This window comes from Eleutherodactylus coqui, chromosome 11, assembly GCF_035609145.1.
Source record: "Eleutherodactylus coqui strain aEleCoq1 chromosome 11, aEleCoq1.hap1, whole genome shotgun sequence".
Taxonomy (NCBI): domain Eukaryota; kingdom Metazoa; phylum Chordata; class Amphibia; order Anura; family Eleutherodactylidae; genus Eleutherodactylus; species Eleutherodactylus coqui.
Window position 1 is genome coordinate 130162494 of NC_089847.1, and position 15874 is coordinate 130178367.

Here is a 15874-nt window from a genome sequence, read left to right on the forward strand (position 1 = left end):
TGGAGTGGAAATATGGGGTCTCGCATGTATCTGCGCTGTCAGCCGTTCTTCCTCAGCCTTTCCCATGGCTTCCAGCGTTATCTTGTCGGTCAGCGTTGGACTTCTTATGCCAGAAGAACCCGCCCAACCGTACGGAGGGAACAAAGAAAGCTCTTGGAAGTAGTAAGTTGTGGACCAGCGCCAGAGCGGCCATGTTGGATGTCATATTTTCCTGCCCTCGGACGCAGCGAGAAGTTCTCAGCGATCGCCAACTTCACAGCCAACTTTGAGAGGCGCTCTAAGTTTAGCAGATAGGATGACTGATCTTCTCGGAGAAGCTGAAGTGTGCCAGAGAAAGCTGAACGCTGATCCAAGAAGGACGGCCGCGTGGAGGTCTGCTCCTAATAAAGCGGGGCGGAGGAGTTGTTCTGCGCCCGGCGACACGCATTAACATTTCCACAAACACGGCGACGTTCATTGTACTCGGGAGCGATGGAAGGGACAGCAGCCGGCCCCCCGACCTCAGCTAGCGGAGGGTGGTCCTCTCCTCGGGTCACACGAGGCGACGCTTCCACTACAGCCAGATGCTGCCTCGCAGCAGATTTAATGCCATTTATTTGGGTTTTTACACACCGGCGAGCACAATGCAGGGAGACGGGAACAACAGATTGGATTACCGTCTGTTTACTACCTAAAGCTACACGCTACCAAGGCCGGCGGCTCGCCACGAGAAGGCGCCGCCGGAGGTGCGAAAGGGTACAAGAGTACAGCAGAGATCAGGGGTTATCAAATGTGGTGAAACTACAAGTCCCAGAATGCCCCGACCACGGGGGGAGGTGTAGTATCGCAGGTTTAGGACCCCTTCCGCAGGACGCATCGCAGATCTCTTCCGTCCTACTATGCGCTCTTTACGCTATATTTACACAGCAGATAGCGAGTTGCGCCAAACATGCCTCGCATGGCACAGCCCGTCTCTTATTACTTCTAAGGCCACTCCCACACGTGTAACATGCGTTTTACCACGGTTTTGCGTTTTGTTTTCAAACGCACTTTAAAGCGTTGGTTGGACAGCCATTTTTAACGCCCCCCATAATTGGGATCAGTAATGAGGTGCGCTAAAATGTGCGAAAATAGATTGCGGCGTTAGAAACACCGCGCTCGAGGACTTGTGTGCGAAGCTCTACTGAAATCAACGGGAGCGTTGTACCGCTAATCGCAGCGCAATAGTAAAATCCCATCGCATGCGTATGAGTGCGATCAGATTTTTTTTTTCTGCTGCAGGAGCTAGCGGGCGATATCGCGCAAAAACGGGACGCGCTGCAGCTCTTCCGGTTCGCAGCATCGCTGCCAGAGACAAATCACGCATGTAAACAGACTCGCCGCAAATACGGCCGAGCTCAGACAAGCGCGTTAAAACACTGCCTGAACGACGTAGCGTTTTATCGCATATGGCGCCAATTTTTCACCGTGAATGACAGCACATCGCACGCGCGCTCTCCTGCGCAGTCTGACTTGTTCCTTTTTTTTAACTTCCCGCTTAGCGATGCTGCACATGGACGCCGCCCGTAATTGTAATTGCGTATGTGCTGCGCTTATTACGCTAGTGAACAGTAGAGCTCGATCACGCGTAACACGGTAAAACAGAACACGCTGCGTTCCTTTTCACGTACTTTCATTGACTCCATTTACCGCGTATATTACGTGCGTAATATGCAACGAAATTACGCTTGTGTGAGCCTTCCTGTAGGGTATGTTCACACGGCGTATTTTGGCGCATATTCCGCGTCAATATAGGCGTCACATTGATTTGCAATGGGAAGTCGTGTTTTTGGCGTTTTTTTTACAACACGGTCCAATCCGCCATGTGCGCACATACCGAGTCCTATATTGGTGCAAGTTTTGTGCACAAAAGTCAAACAAGAAAGTCGCTCGTGTGAATACGGCCGCGGTTTTACGTCAGGTGAGCGGACCCGAATATGCGCAGAGAAGACGAGTCGTCAGGAGACACAAAAGGCGATCTGTATTCCCGCCATTGGCTGCCAACCAAACCTGTGACCATCTGTTCGGCCGGACGCAGCGCTCTAATAATGGGATTAGCCCCTCCGCTGGTAACGAGCTGGAAGCTACACGCTACGCCCCGCGTATCCTCCGAGCGCCCAGCGAGGCCGCGCTGCCAGATATAATTGTCTGCCGTCTGGCACCGAGTCCAGGAAAGAATTCACTTTACCGCAGAGCGAAGACAAAGGCCCTACTGTGGGAGTCCTATAATGACTGCCGCGAGCGCGCCAGCGGCCGGCGGGAAGCCTATTATCTGTCCGTGAAACGAGCGGACCGCCAGGACGTCGCGGAGCACCTCGCACACATGCCGATAATATTACAGCGACGGCAAAACCCAAACATAAAGGAAACGTTCTGCGTTCGTCCCATCGTCGCCGTAGCTAAAAGCGGCGTGACACAAACGCCACACGATCGCGGCGCGGAGGGACACGTACCTAGTCATTTGCAGCGCTGGTATTAATAGCGGCGCACCCACACACGGAATAAAGGCAATTAAGACTTCTAAATCATTTAAAGGGACACTAAGCTATCTGCACACAATCGTGTGCTCCCTGTTATCAGCCATGGCAGGCTGACTGTTGTCTTCGTTAATGGGATTACTAAAGGAAAATCCAGAATAAGGTCAGTAATCAGCCGACCCCGAGGACCTCCAGAAAGGTCTATACTGGGCTGAACGCCATCGAACGCGGAACGGTGCCGGACTTCCATCAGAATGTGAGAAAGTCTCCGGAATGTTTAATTATAGCAAAAATTCCAGAAATTCCTGCAATTTCAGCGCGGTGGAGCCCCGGCGTTACACGTGTGATCCTAGCAGCTCGCAGCGATGCCGCGCTCAGCCCCAGGGGCTCATTCACACGGGCCTGGAATATGCGGCGTATTTACGGTCCATTACGTTTTTGCAGCTTACTCGCTGTGTACGAGGTTCTATTCTGCGCACATTTCCCATCTACACGGCGGGTTTTTACGTGAGCATAAAAAAACATCTGCAAGGTTCGGTGGATTTTACTCCATTTTTTAAACACCCTCTCCTTCCAACATGCGGAAAAACGAAGCGAATACACATGCAACTGCGCATTTACACGATCCGTTAGACTACCGGGCAGTCGGGGTCTGTGAATGCACACCAACATAGGACATGGTGGCATCTTAGGGCCTCTTACTCATTTATAGCGCTGAGACAAACGTAGAGGCGTTGATAAGTGGCGAGAACGAGCGCCCCCTACAGGGGTGAGTGCTGGACGTGTGGGCCGGGGTGATTGTCCATTTAGGGCAGGAGGACTGACAGACAGGCTATACACTAGCTGATCACGCATTCCCTTGGGAGGATGTTTGGTCAGAGTGGTTTCCTCTTACCCTCCAGTATTGCCCCGCTGGAATGCCCTCCTAAGTGGGGGGGATGCCAACTACCCCGGGGGAGCAGACTGTTTCTATAGATGTTGGTGTGAACGCTTCCATTCTCATCCGGCGAGATGGCCAAATCCAAGAAGTGAATCTGCTTTTCTTGGACGTGACCGGTAATGGCGGACCGCGGTTATTGTTACTCATCGTGGATACAAGCGCCCCATCCATAGGAGACAGAAGTCTGACGAGTGGGGGTCTCGCCTCTGAAACCGCCTCCGATCCAAGAGCAATGGTCACACGTCCCCCATTAGGGTCCTTTTAGACAACCGGATTTATGAGTGATGTCATCACTAACGCATTCGCGCCGCCTGCTTATACAGCACATACATCGTTGGCTCGCTCCCACGGGAATCGTTCCGGTTTTCCCATTCGCTGTACCGGTGACTGAGCGCTATTTAAACGGAACTATAAGTAAAACGCACCAACGATGGTTTTTACGCCTACGTAAAATGAACAAGCGAAAAGAAAAGTGAACGATTCTTGTCCGGTTGTTGGTTCGCGCTTAGACCGAATGACTATTACCGTTCACTTTCGCTCATTTGAATGATAATCGTTCCGTCTAAAAGCACCTCCACTCCTCAAGGAAGGCTCACAGCGCCCCCGGCGGCGAGGAGGAGATTGACTCAAGTCCGGGTTGAGCCTGTGCCACACCGTTCACGTTCAATGGAGCTGCTGGACACATTTAATCGGAGGTCACTACGGGAGGGCAGCCCACAGTGAGGAGGACACGGGGCTGAGCGGTGAGACCCCCACAGATCAGACCTACCTACGAGCCCATCTTGGGAGTACCCCTTTATGGTCATGTGACCGGAGGTTGGTCCCTATGATGGCTACAGACTGGAAGTGTCTTCAGACCTTGTATTTCACACACTGGAATGCTTGCTGAGCAGATGTTTGTTATTAGCGAGCCGCGCTCCGAAAATGGTAACCGAGCCAAAAACCTCTTGGGGATGTTTATACGCGGCAGATCCGTTACAGAAATGTCTGCGCCGCTTCCATTCATCAGCATGTGGCTTGCAGACCCCCCCCCCCCCTTCCCCGGACGGACCGGAGCTTCAGAAAAACGTGCAAGAAATAGGCGGCGTGTGAATTCGGTGTCTGAAAACCGTGGAAAAATCGGCTAAGAGCGTTTCCACGTCAAGAAGTGATGGAGCTCCACAAACGGATCCGCGGCAGAAAGATGCGGATTTTGCTACGGTTTCTAGAAACAAACCACGCTGACAACCGCACGTGAATTTGGTGGTGTGAACATATCCTTAGGCTGATGTCACACGGGGGCGAGCGCAATATGAGCGCGATCTCCACACGAATGCGAAGCGCTTCTGCCTCTTCAGCCGCGCCGGAGGATCGCTACTTTCCTGAAGGATCAGCAAGAGATTCCCACTGTTTTCAATAGGAAACCTCGCCTCACGTGAACCGCGCACGCCCTGCAAGGTTGTCCCCGCGCCATTGAAAACAACGGGCAAGGCATTCCAAGAAAAACCCCAAAGTTCACGAGGCGGGGTTCATATTTACGAGTCTCACAAAGCACAATTCTAGCGCGATTTTCTCGGCCGTGTTTTGTGCGGATTTTTCCTACAGCGTGCGGATGACATGTTGAAGACCTCATCCACATTGCTGCTACAGCAGTAAATTTTTCGTGCGCGTGGCCAATCCACTCCGTGTGAAGGAACAAAAATAAATAAGCCACCACAGTTTCGTGTTCGCATGCGCACCGCCGCTCTTTTCGCACGGGCTTTCGAGGGGCTACATTTTCAGGATCGCTGCGGTTCGCGGTGGTCGGATATCCAACTATCCTGTAAGAGAAATTCCCTTTTTGACGAGCCACTGCACCCCTCAGCGATAACCCTAATGTGTAACGTGCAGGTCGCATTCTCAAGATCCAAGATGGCCGCTTCTAATGAGATGGAGCGGGAACACGAGGCGGCGGCGAGGCTGCAGCCAAGTTTGCAAACCGCACGCTAGAATCAAAAGTTTACAACTTAGAAGTGAAACTTTAGAAGTTTCCAGAGTGAAGCGCACGGATTTAACGGCCGCCTAATCTTAAAGCGACGCGGCGCGGGCGGCGTTTAACCTGCCTGTATGTTATGCTTGGCAAGAAGTGCGGTCGTCGAGAACGAGGTCGATGCGGCTGAGATTACCGGAAGGAGCGAGAGACGGAGTTTACCCTTAACTAGAACAAATGAGTCCTAAAAAAGGCGCGCGGTCCCCAGACGGAACGGTCTGACCTCAGGCGCACTTGGCCGCGGCAGCAACATATGGACTCTATTAAGCGCTCTCTGAAGCCGACTTAACACCTAGACCTCACTAATCATTTGTTTCTGGTGTCTGCTCATTTCAGGCCATTTAACCCCATCCGCCCCGCCGCGGACGCTCCGGCTCCTCCGATGGCGATCCGCAGGTTGAGGACTCCTCAGCTTCACTCCTTTCCACAGCAGGAAGAGGAATCCTAATTCAGGATAATCTGGTTTATTCTTCGGTGCCGGCCAAAAACAGAGGGGGGGGGGAGGGCAGAGTAAAATTAAAGTCACGTCTTTGTCATGGCGGCCCCGCCAGGCCGGCCTCTTGTGATTCCTGTCTAAACAGATGCAGCCTTTATGCCTCCTGTTCGTGGCGCCTTACAAGAGCGCCTCCGTGGAAGCCAGAATTTGGAACGCCGAACGTAAATTCGTCTGAAGCTTTAGGCTGGACGTGCGTGAAGCGTTTTACGGATGCGTCGCAGAAGCGCAGGTTCGAGTTACAGCAGCAAACCCGCAGCGGCGGATCCCATTCACTCTAATAGTAAACATCTCCGCGGTTGAAAAGCCGCAGCGTTTAAGCAACGTATGCCTGTTTTTGTGTCCACCCCATCCCCCAACGTGACCACTCAACCAATCACAACGGCCATGGAAGAATCATGGCGGTAGTCTGTGCCTGACTGAGCAGTGATACACACAATGAGTGGTAAAGGAAGCCTGTCACCACCTGTGACCCCATAAACCAAGCTCTAATGCTAATAGGCCGGGTGTGAGGGGTCCAGGGAAGTCATCTCTGCAGTTTTGCATCCCATAGTCTTCTCTCTGCAGGCTGCGCCCGCGGTTCTCTATTGGAGTGTGCATGCACAGCCAGCAGAGACAAGTCCGCTGGTGCCGACCTCCACAGGTAACAGCGCAGAAATGGCGAGCCAAGTATATATTCGACACCCCTATGAGCGATAACTTAACGTGTGCTTAGATGGAACCATTATTGTTCGCTTTCATTCGTTTGAACTTGTATGCATGCAGTACCAGACACCGCCAGTGCACAAGAGGGGCGCCGTTCCTGGGGTGAGAATAAAAGAAGGACTTTGCTTGCAATCTTATGCAACCGCATTAACACGGCGTCCGTGAAAGTAGCGCCCGCCTCGTGCTGAGCATATGCAGCCGAATCCGTGCTCGCCTGTTACCTTATCACTTCACGGTTTCGTCTTACTCAGAATTAATTTGCATTAACATGTGACTTAATTGTTCCAAAAACAGCTCAACGGCAGAAAAAAAAAATGTTGCCGGCTGCGAGATGATCGGCTCCTCGTATGCCACGGAATAAGAATGTGATGACAGCACAAAGTAATCCCAGGAGCGACACGGAGAGTCGCTGACAAAACCCCTTCAGCCGCCTCTCTGGAGCTGTCACTGAACATAAGCGCTGACTGCCCTGACAAAGTGGTGGAAGAGCGGCCCCGGGCCCCGCCGGCCTCCAGACATCTCCGCGATCTCTTGAAAGGATGTCTTTGTCACACCTCACTGCCCGCTGTCCAGAACTGACTCCGGCGCTCACGTGGCCCCGCAGCGCAGGTCTCCTGCAGAGCCGCCATTACACGGAGGAGGAAATCGTATCAGACGCATAGATCGCCACGGAGGAGACGGAATCCCGTGACGCACCTGATCGCGCCTTCAGACTTTATAGACCACTTTGGTATTCGTTACAGCTGGAAAATGAAGAATACGGCCGACTCCCGGCGCGGGTCATCAAGATCGACGGGCGTTTACCTGGCCTTCGTACGGGCAAATTCAGGCTGGGGGATGAATGACTGGGCAGACGACCACATGTACCCCGTAGGGTATCCACGCCGTCGGCAGCAAATCCCTGGTCACACGAGGAGCCAAGGCCGAGGGAAAGCTGCGATTATCCAATGACCGAACATTTGCGTGTTCATTGGACGATTGCTGCGCTGTCCACAAGGGCCGACGATCGGGTGAACAGGCATTATAATGAGCGCTTCACCAAGATGACTGGCCCACGTATAAGGGGTTGCATCATGATCACAAGATATCCTCTATACGCAGGGCAGGGAATACCTTTACTGGTTGCTGGGGGTCTCAAGAACAGGAGACCCCTGTCCCCCTACCCATCATTACAGGGCGGCTTCTACCCCCGCAGTGACATCGGACTGAGTTGGGCACTGGTTGAGCCCACGTGGTTGGTGCTCCATTCGTTTTAGTGGAGCCGATGGAAGTACCTCCCGACTACTTCTGGTAGTCTCACTAAAAGTGAATGGAACGGCCTCCAGCCTGCAGCGCTAGCCGCAGGTGAGCTGCAGGCTGGGGCCCTTGGCCCTATACGTAACATACGTGCAAAACCTCCCACCTAAACCAGGCTGCCTCCCACCTAAACCAGCAGAAAGTCCTGAAGTAGTCGTCTCCACAGAGTCCTCAACGTCTTCCCCCTCCCTGTAATCTCCTGGATAACCGAACAATGGGAAAGCTCAGGCAGCGAGCGCCGAAGACGACCTTCTCCTCCTCCAAGGAGGCATTCTCACTGCTAGTCCTGCCAGCACTATGAGGAACCATGGCAGGCCGGCGCTGCTTCAGCTTAATACTCCGCAGGAGAAGGAAAAGGCTTCACGCTATACTATATGACCCTCGCCGCATCCAGGGAAGATGGCGGACACCCTGAGAGCTAGTACATCCACGAGGAGACCAGCAGCGCCCTCCAACCTGCAGCAGATTCATGGGTATCCACTTGTAAGAGGGGCGCTCACGTCTTAAAGGCGAGGGCTTCCGCTGCGGCTGCTATAGGCTCCGCCCCCTTATAGGGACTATTGGTGAAAGAGTCCACCCAACCGCGCACATAATGTGCCAGGGGGCCCAACAGAGACTTGCAGGCATCAGGATTTTCCGCATTTGAAGCGTAGCGCTTGGAAAATCCCCCATCGCCGGCCCAGTGACACCAACGGGAAGCGCCAGAAGAGGATTGGACGAATGCTGGATGTAAGCCCCACCCCTTTGCCTGTGATGTGGCTGGGCGAGAGGAGAAGATGGAGAGCACTTAGATGCCCTGTAGGAGACTCACCCCCCTCCGGTGAGGTGGGCGCTGGTGTGACGAGTACATCAGCAGCACTGAAGAGACCGCCCCATATAGGGACTGTGCCCGGGGCCAAGCCCCGCCACCCCCTCAGGAGTGAGCATGACGCCTCATGAAGGTTCCGGGCACAGGGAGACGCTCTATATAGGTATGTAGCTGCGTCACAGGCGGGTAGTGGCGCAGCAGGAACATGTGCTGCCCCCAACTCTGTGTCACCCCCGTGCCGTAACACACCACCACCCACCAAACACAGCCCCCGGGTGCATTATCTAACTCTTCTTGGGATTTGTCCAGCTCTGATGCAATACCACACACAACCTGTAGTCCAAGGGTGGCGCTGTATATGAAGGCAAGTAGCCAGTTTTTTCAAATTCTTGACAACCCTTTTACAAGCAGCACAGCGGGGGCTACATCCTGAGGATTGGTGGGAGTGCTGGTAACCATCGAAGCAGCGTCTTTATGGTGTCCCCACACACAGTCATCCGACTGTACCAGCACTGTGAAGTGAAACCGGCAAAGGCTCTTGTCCCTTCATTCTTGGGGAGAGCGGAAGGTGCATGAAGGTGCAGCCTAGCAATATCTTGCTTCAAGATGTTCAAATCATCCCTTAAAGACATTGTCCCACTAAATGAAGATATACCCTTGTTTACAAAATAGCACATAACCACCGGAGGGGGGGTCCCAGTGATCCCGATGACAGGGGTCTCGAGGGTCCCTGAATGAGCGGAGCCACGGACGAGCCCGTGCACTACTATGTCATTCATTACCACAAACGCGCCAGTGGGCTACATGCCAAACGCCAGACTGCTGCACCAGTCATTTAATCGGTACTCCGGAGGATCGTAGAGTTCAAGCCCGCGAGTTTTGTAACCGATTCATAAAGTCTACGGAACCTCATCCGAAAAGAAGATTGTCCTCAGAGCCGGCGTTTACGGGTGCCCGCATATCCTGCGGATCGCCACTAACTGCCAGGTGGCATTTGGACTTGTTTCAACTGACAATCCCAGATGCCGGCAGCAATGAGCGGAGATCGCCCGCGGTTCTGGCAGAGATCCGCAGGATGGACAGAAACACGGACATGAGATAGCTACAATCCGAGCACCCGCCATCCCGCAGAGCCAACCCCAACGTGGTGTAATAACGCTCGACCCGCTAATGCAGCTTATATATCACCGTCTGACACATCACAAATCCAACCTTTGAAGCAGCCGTTTTTTCCCAGTGGCAGACATCAGGGGGTCCTAGTGAACCCCTAAATACTAGACTATTGGCCAATCACATCGGGGATCTACTAACCGTAATCTCTATGGCCTTCATCTGTTTTGCCTCTTTACCTCCAACCATTCCCAACTGTAAACCGTTCAGAGCAAAGTTTGGCTCCAGTTTTATTAAAGGGGCTGCATTCCCCTATAAACAGCGCCCCACCTGCCCATGGCTGTGATTGGTATTGCAGTTCAGCTCTACTGAAGTAAAAAAGGCCTCACTGAAATACCAAATACAACCTGTGGACAGGTGTGGCGCCCTTTTTTTGATAGAGTAGCCATGTTTGTTTACAACCTCCTGAAGCCACGAGCGTAGAGAATTACTATTAGATGAGATTACCATCCAGAGAAGACGGCGGGTTATACTGGGAGCGCCCCAAATCCGCAGGACACGTTGGCTACGTATCACACTTCTGCGTCTTCTTGAGCGACTGCGCCAAGAGCACCAACCCTCATATGTGCCAACGTCAGAGTGGGGTCTACTCGGGGCCCCACTATGATCCAGAATGGGGAGCAACGCAGTAAGTGCAGCCCCCGCTATGTCGGAGCTTCTCCCATCCTGGTACTACACCGTCCGTCCGGTAATACTACACGTTGCTGGCCGCAGCTTCCCCTGGCGAAATCCGCTAATCGCCCCTCATTTTGGGAGTTGTTGCAGATCTTGGCCCTTTAACAATTATTCCACACGTCTCAAGTGATGTTTCCACCGCCGCCGGTCAGCCAGTCATACTCCATAGATCAGTGGCCGGAGCTGCACACAACGTACGGCGTATAGGTGCGCCGCCTGTGATGTATGGCGTCCGGCGCAGGGAGGATACGACAAAACCAACGTGCCAGAAGCCATAGAGAACTATAGGCTCAGTCCTGGCATCAGTTTGTTCCGGCGTTTTCCTACAACGCCAAAGGGCCGGACAAACAGGAACCGCGCCTCGGAGCGTTCACACGGCGGATTCCGCATCCGATAAAGACACACGTTTTTATGTGGTTTGAAGAAAAATGCATATTTTAATGTGTACAGAGTCCTGTAGTACAAACAAAGGTCAGTGAACGTGCGGTCTGCGCTTCATGTTTGCAGCACACCGCAGTATAAGCAACTGCGCTATTGTGTCCCACAAAGAAAAAAACCTTTTTTTACTTTTTTTTCTAATTTCTGCTTTCAAAAACTGATAAATTGTAATTTTCTCAGATTTTGCTCTTCTGTTTTTCATAAAAACGTATATTTTTTAATACAACAATGTATGGAAACGCTAAAAAGAAACCGTATACTGCACGAGGTGTAAGTCTGCCTCCGTTCTACACGTATAAAGTATAAAATCGTATACCTCACCGTATAAGAACGCAGCGCGGCGCCCCCTCAGGCCGGTCTCACACGGACAGATTTTTTAATAACCGATTCCGCGATCGTACGATTTACGGTATTACGCTGCTCAATCAAATGCATGGGATTACACGACTCCGCTCCCATTAGCGGGGTGGAATTGCGCAATCCGCTTGCGGAAAATAGAACCCGCTGCAGGCCTCCTGCACGCCAAACCTGACCTGCTCATGTGAGCGCGGCCTTAGTCCAATACATGTCAACCCTCAACAAGACACTGGGGGCAGATTCCTCACCAGGAGCGGCACTCTCGGCCCCTCGTCTTGTCTTCAGCCCAAGACTTCACAGAATGTCTGGAAATACCCGAATTCTTCTGATTGTGACACAAACATTTCGCTACAGAAGCCACGACGTCTCCGGCGCCACCAGGAGAAACCGTCACACTGCGACACAAAGCCTCAACGACCGGCAGGGTCAGACGGTACCTACCTGCGGCAGTGCCGTGTTGAGTTGCCGTTGTAAAGAGTCGCGCTCGTGGGTGACTTCCTGCAGCTTGCCCTGATTTAGCGCCAGCGTTTCCTGCGTCTCTCGCAGCGTGTCCAGCAGGCGGTCTCTCTCTTCTAGCATCGAAACCATGAGTTGCTCAAAGTGGGAATCCGAGTCCGTCTGGAGGGGGGAGCCGGATCCGTGGCTGCCGTTCCCCCCTGGAGGCATCTCAGCCTCGCTGATGGTTGGCATCACTTCACACATCATCTAAAAAAAGAGAACATGACATTAAGATTACCGGCTGTCACCGAACAAGCGAGAGGAGCAGTCCAGAGAACACTTCCTCTAGAGGCACGAGACGTCCCTTCCTGATAAGTTGGGGAAAGTTTCACCAAAGTTTTTCTCAGTTTCCGGAAATGCCGGGTGACAACCAATATGGGCACAGAAGGGGGTCGTCTGCTGTAGGTAGAAGCTCTCCCGCAAACACTTCTCGGACCCCCAGTGATCAAGTGTTCAAATCCCCTGCAGCGCCCCCTCAGAGAAGATTAAGAACTACATGATGCCTATTGAAATTAAAGGGGTATTCCAGGTATTTAACCCCTTTTACCCATCATCAGTAGAAGTCATCAATAGTTGATCAGCTGGAGTTTGCCGCCCAGGACCCCCACCGATCAGCCGATCTCAGACCCCTCGTACTTGCTGCAGCAGAGCCGGACATCCGCATCGGGGTCGGAGCCAGAAGTGCAATAGAAAACTTTTCTCCCATTGAACTCAATGATAGCCATACCCTCTATAGCACTTCAGGGTCGGACCCTGAGCGGTCAACATCCGGCTCACCGCAGGGAGTGCGGCGGCTGAGATCGGGTGATTGCCAAGTGGCGGACCCCTGCTGATCAACTTATTTATGACCTAATACTGAGGATAGGTCATCAGTATTAAAAGGGGTTAAATTCCCAGAATACCCCTTTAGTCCTGGAACGGGGGTTATATTACCTGCCATCGGTCCTCTGACCCACCAGTTCTGGGTCCTGTGTTTAGTCATCAGACATGGCCGCCACAATCTTCGGACTACCTAATGCAAACTATGCATTGGCAGAGTTTTAGACTATCGATGCGTTACACCTACTTTGTGATTGGTCAGCGCCGATCAAGTCAGCAGCAGAGGCCAATCAGAGAACAGCGTGAAGTGCCTTAGAACACCGATGCATTAGGTTGTCAGATGATTGCTGCAGCCACCTTGGAAACCTGAAAATGGGGCCTAAAATTGGTGGAGACGAGGGGTAACAGCATAGAGGACGGCAACAGCATAGAGGCCGGCCGGCAGGTAATATAATGGCCGTGGGGGGGCGAGGTTATATACCTGGTGCCACCGTATTCCCGGTTCCTCTGCCTGATCCTGAGGCCCCTTTTCATTCTTCCAACATGGCAGCGACCCCCGTCCATCAGCCATTGGACCCCGCAGACGGCTTCCTGACGGGACGGGCGCTGTTCAGTGTGGCGCACGATGTCTTGGACTACCCCTGCTCCACCAGCGCTCAGCGGCATCAGGCAATCTAACAATTGCCACGGCCATGTTTGACGTATAAGGAGGGGCCGCAAGAGCGGTCGATGGACGCCCGGAGCGCACCAGGTAATAGCGCCCCCCTTCTGGGACCTTAATGCATTAAACACACAGTCGGAGCAAACTTTTTAATTGATACAAAACAACCAAAACCGCTGAAGAAGTCAAGAAAAAGTTTGCTACAACGGTGGGGGGGGGGGGGGGGGGGGGGCTTCCAGACAAATACTTGATGAACGCGCTTCAGGATTGGTCATCCATAGTTGATCGCCAGAGTCCCACCACTTGGGGTCCCCGACGAGCAGCTGATCGCCCCCGGTCCGCTGTCAGTGCAGCAGGAACATACGTTGTTATCGGGGGTCGGGCAGGAAGGGTCATACGGAGCGCGGCCCCCTGCTACACTTCTGGCGACAGGGTGGGCTGCACAAGTGTAACAGCAGGTGGTTCCATTGACTTCAGTGGGAGTGAAGCCCCTTTATGACGCCGGGATCCCCGCACTGACAGCAACCAATCAGCTGATCGCCGGGGACCCTCAGTGTGGACCCCACCATCAACTACTGAGGACCCATTTAAAAAGGATACTCCACTGACACCCCCTCCGATCCCGAGAAAGGGGGACCAGTGCCCCCCCCCCCCATTTTGCAACGCAGGATCCCTTCTCCTGATTGGTCCGCGGTCGCACATGCAAGTCAACAGTAATTTCACCGGGCTCAGCGCCGAACCGTTGGCGCCGATGTGACCGGCGGTCCGTGCGCTGCTACATTATGGAAACTAGATCCTGCACTGCCCAATAGGATGGGGGGGGGGGGGGGGGGGGCATTTGCTCCATCCGTAGGTCACATGACGGGCGCCAACTGCAGCAATGACAGATGTGACCCCATTGGGCGTAACGGTGGCGTCAAACCAGCGCCGATCCGTCTGACAGCGAGGGACCAGTAAGCTGTGCAAGCGTTCGCCAACCTCCGTCAGCTGCTGCGAGACTACAACTCCCAGCAATCCCAGCCGCAGGGCATACTGGGAGTTGATACTCTGCAATAGCCAACGAGGTCCGTGCGCATGGCGGAGGCCGACGCGGGTTTTTCTGCATGGATTCTGCTTTTAAATACCGCAACGGAAGTTACTGTGGATGTCCATGCGGGCCGCAGCTCCGCAGGTGGGTTTAACCCTTTCCAATTCACATTTGCGCACTGAATCTGCGCCAAGACGCGTCACTTTTCTCCGTACGCATGGAAACACTCGGCGCGGTACGATTACGTGGAGGCGGGACGTATTCTGCTTCAGAAGTCCGCCGTGCGGACAGACGGTTAACGGATCTGCAGACGTGCATCCCACTCAGCTGACTGGCACGAGGGGCACCTGGCGGGCGCGATGCCACGGTACCAGTCAGGTGACGGCTGCAGGCCACGGACGCGATACAAGGTAACTTTGTAGCAACCGATGCAACAACGGCCGGCAGAGCGCTCCGCACGGGGAGACGCGGCGCAGTTACCCACGGCGGCCAATCAGGTAACAGCCAGCATTTGCACGGGGCTTCGGATGGGTTGCCGTGGGCAACGGCTCCACTTTGCCCAAGTTTTGATACATGGCGTCCGTCGCATGAGACGCAACGGTTAACGCATGGCAGACAATAAAGTGTCTCTGGAATAGCCTGCAGCCCCGCAGGAAGACCCCCAATACCGGGCAGACCCCCCCAACACCGGGCAGCCCCCTCCGGTACCGGCAGACCCCCCAGCACCATAAGAAGCCGGCAGGACGCGCTGCTCACCTTGCTGGGCCGTCCCGAGATCCGTCCGCTGAAGGGTTAAGCTGCTCCGGGTTCCGTCCAGCATGGACCGGGCCGGGGATACTTGCGGGGGGTTCCGGGGGCCGCACACAGGAGCCGGGGGTCGGGGAAGTCCGTACACCGAGGGAGGAGGGCAGTTCCTGCGCAGCCCCGGAGCTCCCTGCGGTCCCGTGTGCGGTGGGGCGGGAGGCGGCGGATCCCCTGCTCGGTGTCCGGGTTCGGTCAGGCCGCCTCTCTGTTCCCGGCATACACCGCGGCGCCTAGTCGGTGCGTGACGTGCCCGGCATGCATTGCGTCACGCAGTGGGAGGACTTAGAGTGCTGTTACCAGGGAGACGCGAGGAGTGACACGGCCGTGACAGCGAACCAATGAGCGGAGAGGAGGCGGGGCCTGGGCGACACTGCGAGACGGAGTGATCACGTGTGACGTGTGTAGCGTCATCTAGAACCGATGTGTGATGTGTGTGATGTCATCTGGAGCCGATGTGTGATGTGTGTGAGATGTCATCTGGAGCCGATGTGTGTGATGTCATCTGGAGCCGATGTGTGTGATGTCATCTGGAGCCGATGTGTGTGATGTCATCTGGAGCCGATGTGTATGATGTCATCTGGAGCCGATGTGTGTGATGTCATCTGGAGCCGATGTGTGATGTGTGTGATGTCATGTGTATAGTGTAATCTAGGGTCAATGTGTAAAGTGTCCTCTAGAGC

At 53.9% G+C, this 15874-nt stretch overlaps 1 protein-coding gene across 5 annotated transcripts in view; it reads right to left on the reverse strand.

The window, feature by feature from the left end:
* PPFIA1 (PTPRF interacting protein alpha 1) overlaps nt 1-15453 on the reverse strand; it is an 85322-nt gene extending 69869 nt beyond the window's left edge. For all 5 annotated transcript variants that reach the window (XM_066583533.1, XM_066583532.1, XM_066583530.1 and 2 more), the window contains exons 1-2: nt 15147-15453; nt 11827-12090 (exon numbers count right to left, since the gene is read on the reverse strand). In XM_066583533.1, the coding sequence (XP_066439630.1) occupies nt 11827-12090 (264 nt within the window). In that variant the 5' untranslated portion in view covers nt 15147-15453. The remainder of the gene's footprint in view (nt 1-11826; nt 12091-15146) is intronic.
* Nucleotides 15454-15874: the final 421 nt, after the last annotated feature.